The following is a 19,668-nucleotide window of genomic DNA, read 5'->3' as shown; positions in this document are numbered from 1 at the left end:
GGGCTGAGGGCGTGTTAGGGCTGAGGGCGTGTTAGGGCTGAGGGCGTGTTAGGGCTGAGGGCGTGTCTACTTTGAGTTTGAAACACAGCCCAAGCTTCTTGATTACAGCAGAGATGTTCAACCCCCATTCCTGGATCAAAATCCCTGCTGCCTAACTTGTTTTGTGCGTCTCCCTAAAAAAGAAAGCTTATGATTATATTAACCTCTCTGTGTTAGATGGATTAGACCCTTTCTTCTTTACCCTCTCTGAGCACGGAACCCGCTAGCTACCCGCTGAAAGTCCACAACACATGGTGATCGCTACCTAAATAGTCATATTAAACATTCATGAAAATACAAGTGTCTCACATGTATCGGAAGCCTAGAATCTTGCTAATCCAACTGCGTTGTCAGATTTAAAACAGGATTTACTGCGATAGAATACGATGCGATTATCCGAGAATAGAGCCCCATAAAAAAAACTATTTCAACCAGCACAGGTGTAACAATCACAAACTGCATTAAAATAAATTGTTTACCTTTGATGATCTTCGTCTGTTTGCAATCCCAATCCCAATTGTTACACAATGAATGATCGTTTGTTTGATAAAATCTGTTTTTATTAGCCCAACACGAAACATTTTGTGAACCGCTTGTGTCGTGAATTCCAGGTAAATAACCCACACAGAACGTGACTTTTCCAGTCGTGTTTGGTTTCACTGCAATCAACTGGTTTGTTTGTAACACAACCAAACGTGATGGGCCATTTCGCGGGACGTATTGACCGAAAGAAACCGATTTGAAGACCACAAGTAATGACATCACTGTGCACCAATGATATGACCTCTGTTTCGTTGATTGACTGTATTTTAACGGAAATCATATGGAAAATCTTGAGTACCTCCCAACAACTAAACCAAAGGGACGGAACCGGTATGAACTACTGGAAACCTCCCAAACCTTGTCTCTGCTCTTCCCTCTCTAGTTCCCTCAATCTTTCTTTAACTCCCTGCTCTTTTCCCTCTCAGGGTACGTGGTGGTTATAAACCTTGTCTCTTCTCCCCCCTCAGGGTACGTGGTGGTTATAAACCTTGTCTCTTCTCCCCCTCAGGGTACGTGGTGGTTATAAACCTTGTGTCTTCTCCCCCTCAGGGTACGTGGTGGTTATAAACCTTGTCTCTTCTCCCCCTCAGGGTACGTGGTGGTTATAAACCTTGTCTCTTCTCCCCTCAGGGTACGTGGTGGTTATAAACCTTGTGTCTTCTCCCCCTCAGGGTACGTGGTGGTTATAAACCTTGTCTCTTCTCCCTCCTCAGGGTACGTGGTGGTTATAAACCTTGTCTCTTCTCCCCCCTCAGGGTACGTGGTGGTTATAAACCTTGTCTCTTCTCCCTCCTCAGGGTACGTGGTGGTTATAAACCTTGTCTCTTCTCCCTCCTCAGGGTACGTGGTGGTATCGGTTATAAACCTTGTGTCTTCTCCCCCTCAGGGTACGTGGTGGTTATAAACCTTGTCTCTTCTCCCCCTCAGGGTACGTGGTGGTTATAAACCTTGTGTCTTCTCCCCCTCAGGGTACGTGGTGGTTATAAACCTTGTCTCTTCTCCCTCCTCAGGGTACATGGTGGTTATAAACCTTGTCTCTTCTCCCCCTCAGGGTACGTGGTGGTATCGGTTATAAACCTTGTCTCTTCTCCCCCTCAGGGTACGTGGTGGTTATAAACCTTGTCTCTTCTCCCTCCTCAGGGTACGTGGTGGTATCGGTTATAAACCTTGTGTCTTCTCCCCCTCAGGGTACGTGGTGGTATCGGTTATAAACCTTGTCTCTTCTCCCCCCTCAGGGTACGTGGTGGTGTCGGTTATAAACCTTGTCTCTTCTCCCTCCTCAGGGTACGTGGTGGTATCGGTTATAAACCTTGTGTCTTCTCCCCCTCAGGGTACGTGGTGGTTATAAACCTTGTGTCTTCTCCCCCTCAGGGTACGTGGTGGTTATAAACCTTGTGTCTTCTCCCCCTCAGGGTACGTGGTGGTTATAAACCTTGTCTCTTCTCCCCCTCAGGGTACGTGGTGGTTATAAACCTTGTCTCTTCTCCCCCTCAGGGTACGTGGTGGTTATAAACCTTGTGTCTTCTCCCCCTCAGGGTACGTGGTGGTTATAAACCTTGTCTCTTCTCCCCCTCAGGGTACGTGGTGGTGTCGGTTATAAACCTAGTCTCTTCTCCCCCTCAGGGTACGTGGTGGTATCGGTTATAAACCTTGTGTCTTCTCCCCCTCAGGGTACGTGGTGGTTATAAACCTTGTCTCTTCTCCCTCCTCAGGGTACGTGGTGGTTATAAACCTTGTCTCTTCTCCCCCTCAGGGTACGTGGTGGTGTCGGTTATAAACCTTGTCTCTTCTCCCCCCTCAGGGTACGTGGTGGTTATAAACCTTGTCTCTTCTCCCCCTCAGGGTACGTGGTGGTTATAAACCTTGTCTCTTCTCCCCCTCAGGGTACGTGGTGGTTATAAACCTTGTCTCTTCTCCCCCTCAGGGTACGTGGTGGTTATAAACCTTGTCTCTTCTCCCGCTCAGGGTACGTGGTGGTTATAAACCTTGTCTCTTCTCCCCCTCAGGGTACGTGGTGGTTATAAACCTTGTCTCTTCTCCCCCTCAGGGTACGTGGTGGTTATAAACCTTGTCTCTTCTCCCTCCTCAGGGTACGTGGTGGTTATAAACCTTGTCTCTTCTCCCCCTCAGGGTACGTGGTGGTTATAAACCTTGTCTCTTCTCCCCCTCAGGGTACGTGGTGGTTATAAACCTTGTGTCTTCTCCCTCTCAGGGTACGTGGTGGTTATAAACCTTGTCTCTTCTCCCCCTCAGGGTACGTGGTGGTTATAAACCTTGTCTCTTCTCCCCCTCAGGGTACGTGGTGGTTATAAACCTTGTCTCTTCTCCCCCTCAGGGTACGTGGTGGTATCGGTTATAAACCTTGTCTCTTCTCCCCCTCAGGGTACGTGGTGGTTATAAACCTTGTCTCTTCTCCCCCTCAGGGTACGTGGTGGTTATAAACCTTGTCTCTTCTCCCCCTCAGGGTACGTGGTGGTTATAAACCTTGTCTCTTCTCCCCCTCAGGGTACGTGGTGGTATGGGTTATAAACCTTGTGTCTTCTCCCCCTCAGGGTACGTGGTGGTTATAAACCTTGTCTCTTCTCCCCTCAGGGTACGTGGTGGTTATAAACCTTGTCTCTTCTCCCCCTCAGGGTACGTGGTGGTTATAAACCTTGTCTCTTCTCCCTCCTCAGGGTACGTGGTGGTATCGGTTATAAACCTTGTGTCTTCTCCCCCTCAGGGTACGTGGTGGTATCGGTTATAAACCTTGTCTCTTCTCCCCCCTCAGGGTACGTGGTGGTTATAAACCTTGTCTCTTCTCCCCCTCAGGGTACGTGGTGGTTATAAACCTTGTCTCTTCTCCCCCCTCAGGGTACGTGGTGGTATCGGTTATAAACCTTGTCTCTTCTCCCTCCTCAGGGTACGTGGTGGTATCGGTTATAAACCTTGTCTCTTCTCCCCCCTCAGGGTACGTGGTGGTATCGGTCTATACGTTACAGTGGCGACCAGATTCTAATCAACACCACACAACTCTTCATGCACTTTATGTACAAGACGCCCAACATGAACATGAAACGTGAGTTAACGAACCGCAGTTTTAAACTGATACTTCACCCAAATGTATAAAAATGACTCATTTTTGTTTCCTTGCCATGTAAACAGTCTTATGGACCACGTGTGACAGCAACCCATGCTTTGGCTTAGGTTGCCTGGCCGCTGTTTCCAAAAATGCTAACTTTCTAGCATTTGTGGCACAAATCGAATTGGTCAATGGTACCGATATTAGCATTGTTCACGCTTCATGTCGTAGGGTTATCCATGGTGTTGACGGCTGCCTTTGAGTTTGACCCCCGCAGCAACAAAGAGGCCACCATACGACCCACGGACAACATCCAAGTACCACAGGTAAAATAGTGACTGTCGTTCTGTCTGTCGTTCTGTCTGTCTGCCTGACTGTCGTTCTGTCTGCCTGACTGACTGTCGTTCTGTCTGCCTGACTGACTGTCGTTCTGTCTGCCTGACTGACTGTCGTTCTGTCTGCCTGACTGTCGTTCTGTCTGCCTGACTGTCGTTCTGTCTGCCTGACTGTCGTTCTGTCTGTCTGTCCTGACTGTCGTTCTGTCTGTCGTTCTGTCTGTCGTTCTGTCTGTCGTTCTGTCTGCCTGACTGTCGTTCTGTCTGCCTGACTGACTGTCGTTCTGTCTGCCTGACTGACTGTCGTTCTGTCTGCCTGACTGACTGTCGTTCTGTCTGCCTGACTGACTGTCGTTCTGTCTGCCTGACTGACTGTCGTTCTGTCTGCCTGCCTGGCGTTCTGTCTGCCTGCCTGGCGTTCTGTCTGCCTGCCTGGCGTTCTGTCTGCCTGCCTGGCGTTCTGTCTGCCTGCCTGGCGTTCTGTCTGCCTGCCTGGCGTTCTGTCTGCCTGACTGTCGTTCTGTCTGCCTGCCTGGCGTTCTGTCTGCCTGCCTGGCGTTCTGTCTGCCTGCCTGGCGTTCTGTCTGCCTGCCTGGCGTTCTGTCTGCCTGCCTGGCGTTCTGTCTGCCTGCCTGGCGTTCTGTCTGCCTGCCTGGCGTTCTGTCTGCCTGCCTGGCGTTCTGTCTGCCTGCCTGGCGTTCTGTCTGCCTGCCTGGCGTTCTGTCTGCCTGCCTGGCGTTCTGTCTCAGGGATGCAAATTAGTCACCTTTCGCTGAAATTCACAGTTGAATCTAAAATAGGTGACCTACGTGATTTGTGTAGATCTGATGAGAAAATGTTTTTTTGGGGGGGGCTTTGGATCAGACTACTGGTTGTTATTGGGGGCTTTGGATCAGACTACTGGTTGTTATTGGGGGGCTTTGGATCAGACTACTGGTTGTTATTGGGGGGGGGCTTTGGATCAGACTACTGGGTGTTATTGGGGGGCTTTGGATCAGACTACTGGCTGTTATTGGGGGGGCTTTGGATCAGACTACTGGCTGTTATTGGGGGCTTTGGATCAGACTACTGGCTGTTATTGGGGGGCTTTGGATCAGACTACTGGCTGTTATTGGGGGGCTTTGGATCAGACTACTGGCTGTTATTGGGGGCTTTGGATCAGACTACTGGTTGTTATTGGGGGGCTTTGGATCAGACTACTGGTTGTTATTGGGGGCTTTGGATCAGACTACTGGTTGTTATTGGGGGCTTTGGATCAGACTACTGGTTGTTATTGGGGGCTTTGGATCAGACTACTGGTTATTGGGGGGCTTTGGATCAGACTACTGGTTGTTGTTCAGATTGGGGGGCTTTGGATCAGACTACTGGTTGTTATTGGGGGCTTTGGATCAGACTACTGGTTGTTACTGGTTGGGGGCTTTGGATCAGACTACTGGTTGTTATTGGGGGCTTTGGATCAGACTACTGGTTGTTATTGGGGGGGGGGGCTTTGGATCAGACTACTGGTTGTTATTGGGGGGCTTTGGATCAGACTACTGGTTGTTATTGGTTGGGGGCTTTGGATCAGACTACTGGCTGTTATCAGACTACTGGTGGGGGGCTTTGGATCAGACTACTGGTTGTTATTGGGGGGGGCTTTGGATCAGACTACTGGTTGTTATTGGGGGCTTTGGATCAGACTACTGGTTGTTATTGGGGGGGGCTTTGGATCAGACTACTGGTTGTTATTGGGGGCTTTGGATCAGACTACTGGTTGTTATTGGGGGCTTTGGATCAGACTACTGGTTGTTATTGGCTGTAAGAGAAAGGGCTTTGATCAGACTACTGGTTGTTATTGGGGGGCGTTTGGAGCAATACTCAGACTACTGGTTGTTATTGGGGGGGCCAGACTACTGGTTGTAAGAGAAAGAGTGATGCACGTTTGGAGCAATACTGGCTGTATCCAATCGTAACAGCGGAATGCAGCACGTGACTGAAGAGACAACCGATTTGCTAGTTACAGCGGCAGAGCATGCTCTGGAAAGACCGCACAGAGTAGAAGGGCAGTTTTCCATTTACCGCAGCGTGTCCCCTGAACGATATCGAAGAGATAGGTGACAAGCCTGACCACGGACACTGGGTGAGAAGGTGACGAAGCGTGCTCCATGAGCTGTAACCGAAAAGAACTGTCATTTGGAAAGTTTGAGGTGCGGGAGACAGTGTGGTGGAATAAGTATTGTTAGAGTTAAGTGACGGTATCTTGCTCGCTGGTTTGATTTGTCCGTTAGCGAAGTTAGCCAGAGAAACCTAACCTAACAAGTGTTCTATTATAAAGGCTGTCATGGTAACAAGCGTTCTATTATAAAGGCTGTCATGGTAACAAGCGTTCTATAATAAAGGCTGTCATGGTAACACGCGTTCTATTATAAAGGCTGTCATGGTAACAAGCGTTCTATTATAAAGGCTGTCATGGTAACAAGCGTTCTATTATAAAGGCTGTCATGGTAACAAGCGTTCTATTATAAAGGCTGTCATGGTAACAAGCGTTCTATTATAAAGGCTGTCATGGCAACACGCGTTCTATTATAAAGGCTGTCATGGTAACAAGCGTTCTATTATAAAGGCTGTCATGGTAACACGCGTTCTATTATAAAGGCTGTCATGGTAACAAGCGTTCTATTATAAAGGCTGTCATGGCAACAAGCGTTCTATTATAAAGGCTGTCATGGTAACAAGCGTTCTATTATAAAGGCTGTCATGGCAACAAGCGTTCTATTATAAAGGCTGTCATGGTAACAAGCGTTCTATTATAAAGGCTGTCATGGTAACAAGCGTTCTATTATAAAGGCTGTCATGGTAACAAGCGTTCTATTATAAAGGCTGTCATGGTAACAAGCGTTCTATTATAAAGGCTGTCATGGTAACAAGCGTTCTATTATAAAGGCTGTCATGGTAACAAGCGTTCTATTATAAAGGCTGTCATGGTAACAAGCGTTCTATTATAAAGGCTGTCATGGTAACAAGCATTCTATTATAAAGGCTGTCATGGTAACAAGCGTTCTATTATAAAGGCTGTCATGGTAACAAGCGTTCTATTATAAAGGCTGTCATGGTAACAAGCGTTCTATTATAAAGGCTGTCATGGCAACAAGCGTTCTATTATAAAGGCTGTCATGGCAACAAGCGTTCTATTATAAGGGCTGTCATGGTAACAAGCGTTCTATTATAAAGGCTGTCATGGCAACAAGCGTTCTATTATCTTTGTTTTTTAGCTGTGAATTAGGTTCACATGAACCACTTTATTTGACACACAGAGACTGATCATGTAGGTCATATTGTGTTGTTTAATATTGTGTTGTTTAATTAAAAACCTGCATTTCTCTCTGCAGGGATTTATTCCATGTTTCAGTGCAACAGCAAAGACCTTTTTGGTTCCTCACCAGTTTGCATCCCTGCTGTCGACCTGTCTGTCTACGTGTCGGTCTCTCTCTCTCTCTCTCTCTCTCTCTCTTCTCTCTCTTTCTCTCTTTCTCTCTTTCTGCGTGTCGGTCTCTCTCTGGGCCTCTGTGTGTGGGTCTCTCTCGGCCTCTGTGTGTGGGTCTCTTCTCGGTCTGTTAAACCTCTCCCTGTCTCTCTCTAGCTGATCCGTGAGTTGGGGAACATCAACGTGAAGAAGAAGGAGCCTCCATTCTGCTACCCATACAGTCTTAAGGCCCGGGTACTGGTGTTGGCTCACCTGGCACGCATGGAGGTCTCAGACGACATCGAAGAGGGTACGACACACCGCGCACACAGGGCTGCTACGGTTACCGAATTACCGCCACACCGGCGGTCACAAGTCATGACAACATTCAAATTCCACTTTTACCGTTTAGTCACGGTAATTAGACTTCTCTGAGCTCTGATGCTGCTGATGGTCATTACTAACCTACCAAACCTGCTAACTGCCTGGTACTCAGCACTCTATTGTCCCTCTAATCACTCTGACATCAATGTAAATGTATTAGAAAATCTAATTAAACAGTTCATGTGAGCCCATGAACTCATGTTGCACAACATTTATATAGGTTGATTAAACAGAGTGATGGCCTCTATTAAAAAGAGGAGGATCCCATCGGCTTTTTATAGGCTAGGCCTACTATATTTATTAATCAGCTTTCCTAATATTCAGCACATTGCTTCTATTTACAACAGGAGTATAGCTTACTTGGCTGGCATTAAAATGAACCAGGGGAAAAGCGTCCTACATTCACAATTTTTATTTATTGAACCTATATTTAATTAGGCAAGTCCGTTAAAAACAAATTCTTATTTACAATGACGGCCTACCAGAAGGCAAAGGCCTCCTGCGGGGAAAACACACACACACACACGCACACGCACGCACACACGGAACAAGAGAGACAACACAAGGCTACATAAAGAGAGACCCAACACGGCGTGGTAGCAACACGGCGTGGTAGCAACACATGACATGGTAAAAACATTATTGAGCACAGACCACAGCCAAGAAGGTAGAGACAACAATACATCACGCGAAGCAGCCACAACAGTCAGTAAGAGTGTCCATGATTGAAGAGATGGAGATAAAACTGTCCAGTTTGAGTGTTTGTTGCAGCTCGTTCCAGTCGCTAGCTGCAGCGAACTGAAAAGAGGAGAGACCCAGGGATGTGTGCTTTGGGGACCTTTAACAGAATGTGACTGGCAGAACGGGTCTTGTATGTGGAGGATGAGGGCTGCAGTAGATATCTCAGATAGGGGGGAGTGAGGTCTAAGAGGGTTTTATAAATAAGCATCAACCAGTGGGTCTTGCGACAGGTATACAGAGATGACCAGTTTACAGAGGAGTATAGAGTGCAGTGATGTGTCCTATAAGGAGCATTGGTGGAAAATCTGATGGCCGAATGGTATAGAACATCTAGCCGCTAGAGAGCACCCTTACCTGCCGATCTATAAATCATGTCTCTGTAATCTAGCCTGGGTAGGATGGTCATCTGAATCAGGGTTAGTTTGGCAGCTGGGGTGAAAGAGGAGTGATTACGATAGAGGAAACCAAGTCTAGATTTAACCTTAGCCTGCAGCTTTGATATGTGCTGAGAGAAAGACAGTCTACCGTCTAGCCATATTCCCAAGTACTTGTATGAGGTGACTACCTCAACCTCTAAACCCTCAGAGGTAGTAATCACACCGGTGGGGAGAGGGACATTCTTCTTACCAAACCACATCACCTTTGTTTTGGAGGTGTTCATAACAAGGTTCAGGGCAGAGAAAGCTTGTTGGACACTAAGAAAGCTTTGTTGTAGAGAGTTTAACACAATCTGGGGAGGGGCCAGCTGAGTATAAGACTGTAAATGGATGAGAGAGCTTCCTCGTGCCTGAGCTATGTTGTTGACGTAAATTGAGAAGAGCGTGGGGCCTAGGATCGAGCCTTGGGGTACTCCCTTGGTGATGGGCAGTGGCTGAGACAGCAGATGTTCTGACTTTATACACTGCACTCTTTGAGAGAGGTAGTTAGCAAACCAGGCCAAAGACCCCACAGAGACACCGATACTCCTTAGCCGGCCCACAAGAATGGAATGGTCTACCGTATCAACAGCTTTGGCCAAGTCAATAAAAATAGCAGCACAACACTGCTTAGAATCTAGGTCAATGGTGACATCATTGAGGACCTTTAAGGTTGCAGTGACAGATTCTTAACCTGAGCAGAGAACAGGTTACATACCTGAATACTATAGACATCAAGAAAGCCAGCCAGCTGAATATTGACAGGTTTTTTTCCAACAATTGATAAACGGGGGAAAAATATACATGGGCCTATAACAGTTAGGATCAGCTTGATCTCCCCCTTTAAATAAAGGATGGACCCTGGCTGCCTTCCAAGCAATGGGAACCTCCCCAGAGAGGAGAGACAGGTTAAAAAGGTTGGGCTTGGTGGTGATAGGGGCAGCAACCTTAAAGAAGAAAGGGTCTAAACCATCTGACCCAGATGTTTTTTTGGGGTCAAGTTTAAGGATCTCCTTTAGCACCCCCGCCCGCTCTGTCTCTCTCTCACTCTCTCACTCTCTCACTCTCTCTGTCACTCTCTCTCTCTGTCACTCTCTCTCTCTGTCACTCTCTCTCTCTGTCACTCTCTCTCTCTGTCACTCTCTCTCTCTGTCTCTGTCTCTGTCTCTGTCTCTCTGTGTTACAGACCAAAGGTTTGTGGTGAGGAAGAGTCCAGCTCTGCTCCAGGAGATGGTCAACGTGGGCTGTCAACTCACCATGGTGGCCAACAGCAGAGGAGGTACACACACACACACACACACACACACACACACACACACACACACACACACACACACACACACACACACACACACACACACACACACACACACACACTGTCAACTCACCATGCTGGCCAACAGCAGACTGACACACACACAGACACTTGACCAAACTGACACACAGATGCATGCTGGCCTGTGTGTGCAGGGTTCCATGCCCCCAGGCTGGTGTCGATAGAGAACTGTATGAAGCTGACCCAGATGATCGTCCAGGGTCTGCAGGAGTCCAAGTCTCCTCTGCTGCAGCTTCCTCACTTTGAAGAGGAGCACCTCCGCTACTGCGTCTCCAAGAAGGTACCGTCACCCAGACAACGTTTGGCTCTGTGTACGAGGCCTCTTTCTCAATTCCTCTTTCCTCGATTCCTTACATCCTCTCTTCTCACCTTCTCAAAACCCATTGGAGGAAAAAGTCTGAGGGGAGGGACCTTGGATCTAGTCGTCCAATAGAGTTGAGAAGGATGCAAGGAGATAGGTTGTGAGGAATTGCAGTAAGACCAATTGAGATGGAGCCATAACACAGTAATTCTCTCCCCTCCTCCCTATACCCTCCCTCCAGTATAAGGTGTGTTACTATGGTAACCAGTATTAGGTGGTAACCAGTACAAGGTGTATTATGGTATGGTAACTATAGTAACCTCTCCCCAGTACAAGGTGTATTATGGTATGGTAACTATAGTAACCTCTCCCCAGTACAAGGTGCATTATGGTATGGTAACTATAGTAACCTCTCCCCAGTACAAGGTGCATTATGGTATGGTAACTATAGTAACCTCTCCCCAGTACAAGGTGCGTAGCCTGCAGGACCTGGTCAGCCTGAAGGACTCGGACCGTCGGAGCATGCTCCGTTTCCTTGGCGAGGAGAAGTATGACGAGGTTATGGCCGTACTCGCCAGCTTCCCGTCCATCACCATGGATACCAAGCTGCAGGGTGAGGTCACGCCCCTTCTCTGAAGTTTGTGTTTGTATTCACTCAATTTTAGTTCCTGCAGGCTGTCCCGACAGATACTGGCATGAAACCACATCTAACTGGCTGTCCAGACAGATACTGGCATGAAACCACATCTAACTGGCTGTCTCGACAGATACTGGCATGAAACCACATCTAACTGGCTGTCCAGACAGATACTGGCATGAAACCACATCTAACTGGCTGTCCCGACAGATACTGGCATGAAACCACATCTAACTGGCTGTCCCGACAGATACTGGCATGAAACCACATCTAACTGGCTGTCCAGACAGATACTGGCATGAAACCACATCTAACTGGCTGTCCAGACAGATACTGGCATGAAACCACATCTAACTGGCTGTCCCGACAGATACTGGCATGAAACCACATCTAACTGGCTGTCCCGACAGATACTGGCATGAAACCACATCTAACTGGCTGTCCAGACAGATACTGGCATGAAACCACATCTAACTGGCTGTCTCAACAGATACTGGCATGAAACCACATCTAACTGGCTGTCCCGACAGATACTGGCATGAAACCACATCTAACTGGCTGTCTCAACAGATACTGGCATGAAACCACATCTAACTGGCTGTCCCGACAGATACTGGCATGAAACCACATCTAACTGGCTGTCCCGACAGATACTGGCATGAAACCACATCTAACTGGCTGTCTCGACAGATACTGGCATGAAACCACATCTAACTGGCTGTCCCGACAGATACTGGCATGAAACCACATCTAACTGGCTGTCCCGACAGATACTGGCATGAAACCACATCTAACTGGCTGTCTCGACAGATACTGGCATGAAACCACATCTAACTGGCTGTCCCGACAGATACTGGCATGAAACCACATCTAACTGGCTGTCCCGACAGATACTGGCATGAAACCACATCTAACAGGCTGTCCCGACAGATACTGGCATGAAACCACATCTAACTGGCTGTCCCGACAGATACTGGCATGAAACCACATCTAACTGGCTGTCCCGACAGATACTGGCATGAAACCACATCTAACTGGCTGTCCCGACAGATACTGGCATGAAACCACATCTAACTGGCTGTCCCGACAGATACTGGCATGAAACCACATCTAACTGGCTGTCCCGACAGATACTGGCATGAAACCACATCTAACTGGCTGTCCCGACAGATACTGGCATGAAACCACATCTAACTGGCTGTCCCGACAGATACTGGCATGAAACCACATCTAACTGGCTGTCCCGACAGATACTGGCATGAAACCACATCTAACTGGCTGTCCCGACAGATACTGGCATGAAACCACATCTAACTGGCTGTCCCGACAGATACTGGCATGAAACCACATCTAACTGGCTGTCCCGACAGATACTGGCATGAAACCACATCTAACTGGCTGTCCCGACAGATACTGGCATGAAACCACATCTAACTGGCTGTCCCGACAGATACTGGCATGAAACCACATCTAACTGGCTGTCCAGACAGATACTGGCATGAAACCACATCTAACTGGCTGTCCCGACAGATACTGGCATGAAACCACATCTAACTGGCTGTCCCGACAGATACTGGCATGAAACCACATCTAACTGGCTGTCCCGACAGATACTGGCATGAAACCACATCTAACTGGCTGTCCCGACAGATACTGGCATGAAACCACATCTAACTGGCTGTCCCGACAGATACTGGCATGAAACCACATCTAACTGGCTGTCCCGACAGATACTGGCATGAAACCACATCTAACTGGCTGTCCCGACAGATACTGGCATGAAACCACATCTAACTGGCTGTCTCGACAGATACTGGCATGAAACCACATCTAACTGGCTGTCTCAACAGATACTGGCATGAAACCACATCTAACTGGCTGTCTCAACAGATACTGGCATGAAACCACATCTAACTGGCTGTCTCGACAGATACTGGCATGAAACCACATCTAACTGGCTGTCCCGACAGATACTGGCATGAAACCACATCTAACTGGCTGTCTCGACAGATACTGGCATGAAACCACATCTAACTGGCTGTCCCGACAGATACTGGCATGAAACCACATCTAACTAACTGGCTGTCTCGACAGATACTGGCATGAAACCACATCTAACTGGCTGTCTCGACAGATACTGGCATGAAACCACATCTCTAACTGGCTGTCTCGACAGATACTGGCATGAAACCACATCTAACTAACTGGCTGTCTCAACAGATACTGGCATGAAACCACATCTAACTGGCTGTCTCGACAGATACTGGCATGAAACCACATCTCACTGGCTGTCTCGACAGATACTGGCATGAAACCACATCTCACTGGCTGTCCCGACAGATACTGGCATGAAACCACATCTAACTGGCTGTCCCGACAGATACTGGCATGAAACCACACCTAACTGGCTGTCCCGACAGATACTGGCATGAAACCACATCTAACTGGCTGTCTCGACAGATACTGGCATGAAACCACATCTAACTGGCTGTCTCAACAGATACGGGCATGAAACCACATCTAACTGGCTGTCTCAACAGATAACCTGTTGTCTTCTGTTGTCTCTCCTGGACTGTTACTGTCTCATCTCTAACCTGTTGTCTCTCCTGGACTGTTACTGCTGTCTCATCTCTAACCTGTTGTCTTCTGTTGTCTCTCCAGTCCTGGATGATGAAGACAGCAATAACATCACAGCTGGATCCATCGTCACAGTTACGGTCACCCTGACCAGGAAGAGGATGGCGGTAAGGGAGTGTTGGATGGAGGGAGGGAGGGATGGATGGATGGATGGATGGAGGGAGGGAGGGATGGATGGAGGGAGGGAGGGTTGGATGGAGGGTTGGATCTCCTGGAGGGAGGGAGGGTTGGATGGAACCTGTTGATGGAGTCTCTCCAGGGTTGGATGGATGGATGGAGGGAGGGAGGGAGGGTTGGATGGCTGGTTGGACGGATGGACCAGGAAGTTGGATGGATGGAGGGTTGGATGGATGGATGGAGGGAGGGTTGGATGGAGGGAGGGTTGGAGGGAGGGAGGGAGGGTTGGATGGATGGATGGATGGAGGGAGGGTTGGAGGGAGGGTTGGATGGATGGAGGGATGTATGGCTGGTTGGATGGAGGGATGGGGTTGGATGGATGGATGGAGGGAGGGTTGGATGAAGGGAGGGAGGGAGGGTTGGAGGGAGGGTTGGATGGATGGAGGGATGTATGGAGGGAGGGTTGGACGGATGGATGGAGGGATGTATGGAGGGAGGGAGGGTTGGACGGATGGAGGGAGGGAGGGTTGGATGGATGGAGGGAGGGAGGGAGGGTTGGAGGGAGGGTTGGATGGATGGAGGGATGTATGGAGGGAGGGTTGGACGGATGGATGGAGGGATGGATGGAGGGAGGGAGGGTTTGGACGGATGGATGGAGGGAGGGTTGGATGGAGGGTTGGATGGAGGGATGGGTTGGATGGATGGAGGGTTGGACGGAGGGAGGGAGGGTGGATGGATGGAGGGATGGAGGGATGGAGGGAGGGAGGGTTTGGACGGATGGATGGAGGGATGTATGGACGGATGGAGGGTTGGATGGAGGGTTGAAGGGGTAGAGGAGGGTTGAATGGAGGTAGAGGGAGGGTTGGATGGACGGAGGGTTGGCTGGAGGGTTGGAGTTGGATGGCCGGAGGGTTGGAGGGTTGGATGGATGGGGTTGGATGGAGGGAGGGGGATGGAGGGAGGGTTGGATGGAGGGGTAGATGGGGAGGGTTGGAGGGAGGGATGGAGGGGTAGAGGGAGGGTTGGAGGGAGGGTTGGATGGGGGTAGAGGGAGGGTTGGAGGGATGGATGGAGGGGTAGAGGGAGGGTTGGAGGGAGGGTTGGAGGGGTAGAGGGAGGGTTGGAGGGGTAGAGGGAGGGTTGGAGGGGGGGAGGTTGGGTTGGAGGGGTAGAGGGAGGGTTGGAGGGAGGGTTGGAGGGGTAGAGGGAGGGTTAGTGGGAGGGTTGGAGGGGTGAGAGAGGGTTAGTGGGAGGGGTGGAGAGAGGGTTAGTGGGAGGGGGTGGAGGGAGGGTTAGTGGGAGGGGTGGAGGGAGGGTTAGTGGGAGGGGTGGAGGGGTGGAGGGAGGGTTAGTGGGAGGGGTGGAGAAAGGGTTAGTGGGAGGGGTGGAGGGAGGGTTAGTGGGAGGGGTGGAGGGAGGGTTAGTGGGAGGGGTGGAGAGAGGGTTAGTGGGAGGGGTTGGAGAGAGGGTTAGTGGGAGGGGTGGAGGGAGGGTTAGTGGGAGGGGTGGAGGGGTGGAGGGAGGGTTAGTGGGAGGGGTGGAGGGGTGGAGGGAGGAAATTAATCTGTTATTCGATGTGTTTGAATGGTCTAATAGCAATAAAGTCACATTTTTAAATGTTTAACAAATATTAGTATGTTTTTTATATACTTCAAGGAGTCTTAAAATTCCAAATCAAATAGTTAAATGAAGTGTGTGACCTTCTAAAAACAATTCTATACAGTTTCGTAAACTCCCTCGGCTTAGAGTGTAGAGGGCTTCACATAGCAAATGAGTCGCACCTATGTATTCAATATGTCACTAGTTACTGAGTGTGGTGTCTCTCTCTCTCGCTCTCTCTGTGTGTGTGTCTCTCTCTCTCTCTGTGTGTGTGTGTCTCTCTCTCTCTCTGTGTGTGTGTGTGTGTGTCTCTCTCTCTCTGTGTGTGTGTCTCTCTCTGTGTGTGTGTGTCTCTCTCTCTGTGTGTGTGTCTCTCTCTCTGTGTGTGTGTGTCTCTCTCTGTGTGTGTGTGTCTCTCTCTCTGTGTGTGTGTCTCTCTCTGTGTCTCTGTGTCTCTCTCTCTGTCTCTCTGTGTCTCTCTGTGTGTGTGTCTCTCTCTGTGTGTGTGTCTCTCTCTGTGTGTGTGTGTGTGTCTCTCTCTCTCTGTGTGTGTCTCTCTCTCTCTCTCTCTCTGTCTCTCTCTCTGTCTCTGTGTGTGTAGGAGGTGTTTGAGAAGGAGCAGAATGTGACACCGTGTCTCGGAGTTGGAGAGGAAGCCAGTACAGAGGATGCTGTCGCGGTACACACCGTCTGAACACACACCTGACGACACACACACACACACACACACACCCACCTGACCACACACACACCTGACCACACACACACACACATTTGACAACGCAACGACTGATAACACATACCTTGTGCCTGACCTGTTTGTGTGCAGCAGGGAGACGTCAGTAAAACCAAAGCCAAGGTGTGGCAGAACAAGACGAAAGCAGCCAAGAAAACCAAGCAGGCAAAGAAGAAGAAACTCACCAAGAAGAAGCCCCTCCCACTGCCAGCAGCCAAGGCCAAACAGGCCAATGGGAGCGTGTCAGGAAGTGTAAGCAGCCAATCAGAGAGTTAATCCAAGTGGATTGTTCTGTTTTAATTAAGCCATCTTAACTTCTTTCACTGCCAGTACCAGACCTGGATTCAAATACCATTTACACTATTTCAGTTTCTTTGAAAAAATAAAAACATTTCCTAGTAGTTAGGAATTATAAAGGAAGTGGTTCGAATGCCGATTTGGCTTACAGCCGTTGTATATCAGAACAAACCACGTCTGACAAAGCATTTATTCTCAGTCTTTGAATCGCGTTGGTTACCAGTTTACAATAGCAGAAGGTTCTCGGGGGGTTTGGACCACATGGCCAATATACTCCACGGATAAAGGCTGAGTCCAGTCACTCTGCGGCGCGTAATGCGCAAGAATAACCCGTAGCTGTGGTATTTTGTCCGTATACCACACCCCCTCGGGCGTGTATTTAAACACAGTTAAGTGGTTTTTTATTTATTTTTAACACGGGTATTTAAATAGTCATTATGCATTTGAGCCGAGGTCTGTTTGGTCGTTGGGTTATTTTAAATATGTAAAAAAATATATATACAAAAAATACTAGTATTTTATATCTTAGTATTTTAGTAGTATTTTTTAAAATTGATATCAACTAGTAGTTGATTCGGCCACATTATTTGAAAAAACCCAACTAAAAAATACTTTAAAATGCATATGCATTTAAACCCAGGTCTGGTGGAAAACTAACCAATCCGTGTTGAGTTTATGGATGCCTGTTTGTGTTTAGGAGGTGGTTGCCGTGGCGAAGGAAGACGAGGAGGACAGGTCAGACAAAGGCAGCGAATCAGAGGAGGGCAACAAAGATTCTCCGAGCGAGAGAGATGAGGAGAGTGACAAGCAGAGCGACACGGAGCAGGATGAGATCGCCGGGGACGACGAGGAGGTCAGATGCCCGTGTGTGTGTGTGTGTAAAACTCCCCCGAACACATGGGTAATTCCAGTCCTGGGAGGTGTCACACCTTTGCTCCAGCTAACACACCTGACTCCAATAATCAACGAATCCTGATGTAGAATGTAATTAGGTTAATCAGGTGTGTTTGCTAGCGATGGGGGTGTGAACCGGCCCCAGAGGACTGCAGTCGAACATCACCGATTCACGCTGTCGGAGTAGAGGATGTGTACACTTTAGGAGAAAAGACCTGTGTGTGTGTGTATAGATCAGGGCTCCTCCAACCGTTCCTGGGCGCAGTATCTCTCCAGGAACAGGGTTGGAGTTAAAACCTACAGGAGGGGTCTCTCTCCAGGAACAGGGTTGGAGTTAAAACCTACAGGAGGGTCTCTCTCCAGGAACAGGGTTGGAGTTGAAACCTACAGGAGGGGTCTCTCTCCAGGAACAGGGTTGGAGTTGAAACCTACAGGAGGGTCTCTCTCCAGGAACAGGGTTGGAGTTAAAACCTACAGGAGGGGTCTCTCTCCAGGAACAGGGTTGGAGTTAAAACCTACAGGAGGGTATCTCTCTAGGAACAGGGTTGGAGTTAAAACCTACAGGAGGGTATCTCTCTAGGAACAGGGTTGGAGTTAAAACCTACAGGAGGGTATCTCTCTAGGAACAGGGTTGGAGTTAAAACCTACAGGAGGGTATCTCTCCAGGAACAGGGTTGGAGTTAAAACCTACAGGAGGGTATCTGGTTCTCTCTCCGACCAGTTTCCAGCTCCCTCTGTCATCCTCTAGGAACAGGGTTGGAGTTAAAACCTACAGGAGGGTATCTCTCCAGGAACAGGGTTGGAGTTAAAACCTACAGGAGGGTATCTCTCTAGGAACAGGGTTGGAGTTAAAACCTACAGGAGGGTATCTCTCCAGGAACAGGGTTGGAGTTAAAACCTACAGGAGGGTCTCTCCAGGAACAGGGTTGGAGTTAAAACCTACAGGAGGGTCTCTCCAGGAACAGGGTTGGAGTTTAAACCTACAGGAGGGTATCTCTCTAGGAACAGGGTTGGAGTTAAAACCTACAGGAGGGTCTCTCTCCAGGAACAGGGTTGGAGTTAAAACCTACAGGAGGGTATCTCTCCAGGAACAGGGTTGGAGTTTAAACCTACAGGAGGGTATCTCTCTAGGAACAGGGTTGGAGTTAAAACCTACAGGAGGGTATCTCTCCAGGAACAGGGTTGGAGTTAAAACCTACAGGAGGGTGTCTCTCTAGGAACAGGTTTGGAGTTTAAACCTACAGGAGGGTCTCTCTAGGAACAGGGTTGGAGTTAAAACCTACAGGAGGGTCTCTCTCCAGGAACAGGGTTGGAGTTAAAACCTACAGGAGGGTTTCTCTCCAGGAACAGGGTTGGAGTTAAAACCTACAGGAGGGTATCTCTCCAGGAACAGGGTTGGAGTTAAAACCTACAGGAGGGTGTCTCTCCAGGAACAGGGTTGGAGTTAAAACCTACAGGAGGGTCTCTCTCCAGGAACAGGGTTGGAGTTAAAACCTACAGGAGGGTATCTCTCTAGGAACAGGTTTGGAGTTTAAACCTACAGGAGGGTCTCTCTAGGAACAGGGTTGGAGTTAAAACCTACAGGAGGGTCTCTCTCCAGGAACAGGGTTGGAGTTAAAACCTACAGGAGGGTTTCTCTCCAGGAACAGGGTTGGAGTTAAAACCTACAGGAGGGTATCTCTCCAGGAACAGGGTTGGAGTTAAAACCTACAGGAGGGTGTCTCTCCAGGAACAGGGTTGGAGTTAAAACCTACAGGAGGGTCTCTCTCCAGGAACAGGGTTGGAGTTAAAACCTACAGGAGGGTTTCTCTCCAGGAACAGGGTTGGAGTTAAAACCTACAGGAGGGGTCTCTCTCTAGGAACAGGGTTGGAGTTAAAACCTACAGGAGGGTCTCTCTCTAGGAACAGGGTTGGAGTTAAAACCTACAGGAGGGTCTCTCTAGGAACAGGGTTGGAGTTAAAACCTACAGGAGGGTCTCTCTAGGAACAGGGTTGGAGTTAAAACCTACAGGAGGGTCTCTCTAGGAACAGGGTTGGAGTTAAAACCTACAGGAGGGTCTCTCTCCAGGAACAGGGTTGGAGTTAAAACCTACAGGAGGGTCTCTCTCCAGGAACAGGGTTGGAGTTAAAACCTACAGGAGGGTCTCTCTCCA

At 48.8% G+C, this 19,668-nt stretch overlaps 1 protein-coding gene and 2 long non-coding RNA genes across 15 annotated transcripts in view; 1 reads left to right on the top strand and 2 right to left on the bottom strand.

Moving 5' to 3' along the window:
- The window catches only part of sec63 (SEC63 homolog, protein translocation regulator), a 54,861-nt gene that overhangs the window by 31,756 nt on the left and 3,437 nt on the right, over positions 1-19,668 (top strand). The window contains exons 8-17 of one of the 2 annotated variants that reach the window (XM_052524624.1): positions 3,532-3,640; positions 3,875-3,969; positions 7,598-7,730; positions 10,148-10,240; positions 10,432-10,577; positions 11,064-11,211; positions 13,897-13,979; positions 16,190-16,267; positions 16,421-16,576; positions 17,319-17,474. In XM_052524624.1, the coding sequence (XP_052380584.1) occupies positions 3,532-3,640; positions 3,875-3,969; positions 7,598-7,730; positions 10,148-10,240; positions 10,432-10,577; positions 11,064-11,211; positions 13,897-13,979; positions 16,190-16,267; positions 16,421-16,576; positions 17,319-17,474 (1,197 nt within the window). Of the gene's footprint in view, positions 1-3,531; positions 3,641-3,874; positions 3,970-7,597; positions 7,731-10,147; positions 10,241-10,431; positions 10,578-11,063; positions 11,212-13,896; positions 13,980-16,189; positions 16,268-16,417; positions 16,577-17,318; positions 17,475-19,668 lie in introns of both variants that reach the window. The other variant, XM_052524623.1, reaches the window with a different exon arrangement.
- LOC127931566 (uncharacterized) lies at positions 7-3,406 on the bottom strand. 9 transcript variants are annotated; one of them, XR_008141786.1, is made up of 7 exons: positions 3,331-3,406; positions 3,155-3,194; positions 2,568-2,943; positions 2,097-2,184; positions 1,892-2,014; positions 1,489-1,570; positions 7-1,192 (listed from the first exon to the last, which is right to left on the bottom strand). It is a non-coding gene; the product is annotated as an uncharacterized LOC127931566 (long non-coding RNA). The 9 variants fall into 9 exon arrangements; XR_008141792.1 differs by lacking the exon at positions 1,489-1,570 and having other exon boundaries at positions 7-1,151; XR_008141788.1 differs by lacking the exons at positions 7-1,192; positions 1,489-1,570 and adding an exon at positions 1,218-1,488.
- LOC127931565 (uncharacterized) lies at positions 17,734-19,666 on the bottom strand. Of its 4 annotated transcripts, XR_008141781.1 has the most exons (6): positions 19,562-19,666; positions 19,180-19,395; positions 18,795-19,009; positions 18,371-18,454; positions 17,900-17,986; positions 17,780-17,856 (listed from the first exon to the last, which is right to left on the bottom strand). It is a non-coding gene; the product is annotated as an uncharacterized LOC127931565 (long non-coding RNA). The 4 variants fall into 4 exon arrangements; XR_008141782.1 differs by lacking the exon at positions 18,371-18,454 and having other exon boundaries at positions 17,734-17,812; positions 17,900-18,030; XR_008141783.1 differs by lacking the exon at positions 18,371-18,454 and having other exon boundaries at positions 17,900-18,030.

The sequence above is a fragment of the Oncorhynchus keta genome, chromosome 8 (genome assembly GCF_023373465.1).
Source record: "Oncorhynchus keta strain PuntledgeMale-10-30-2019 chromosome 8, Oket_V2, whole genome shotgun sequence".
In the NCBI taxonomy this organism is placed as follows: Eukaryota; Metazoa; Chordata; class Actinopteri; order Salmoniformes; family Salmonidae; genus Oncorhynchus; species Oncorhynchus keta.
This window is presented reverse-complemented; position numbering and strand designations above follow the sequence as displayed.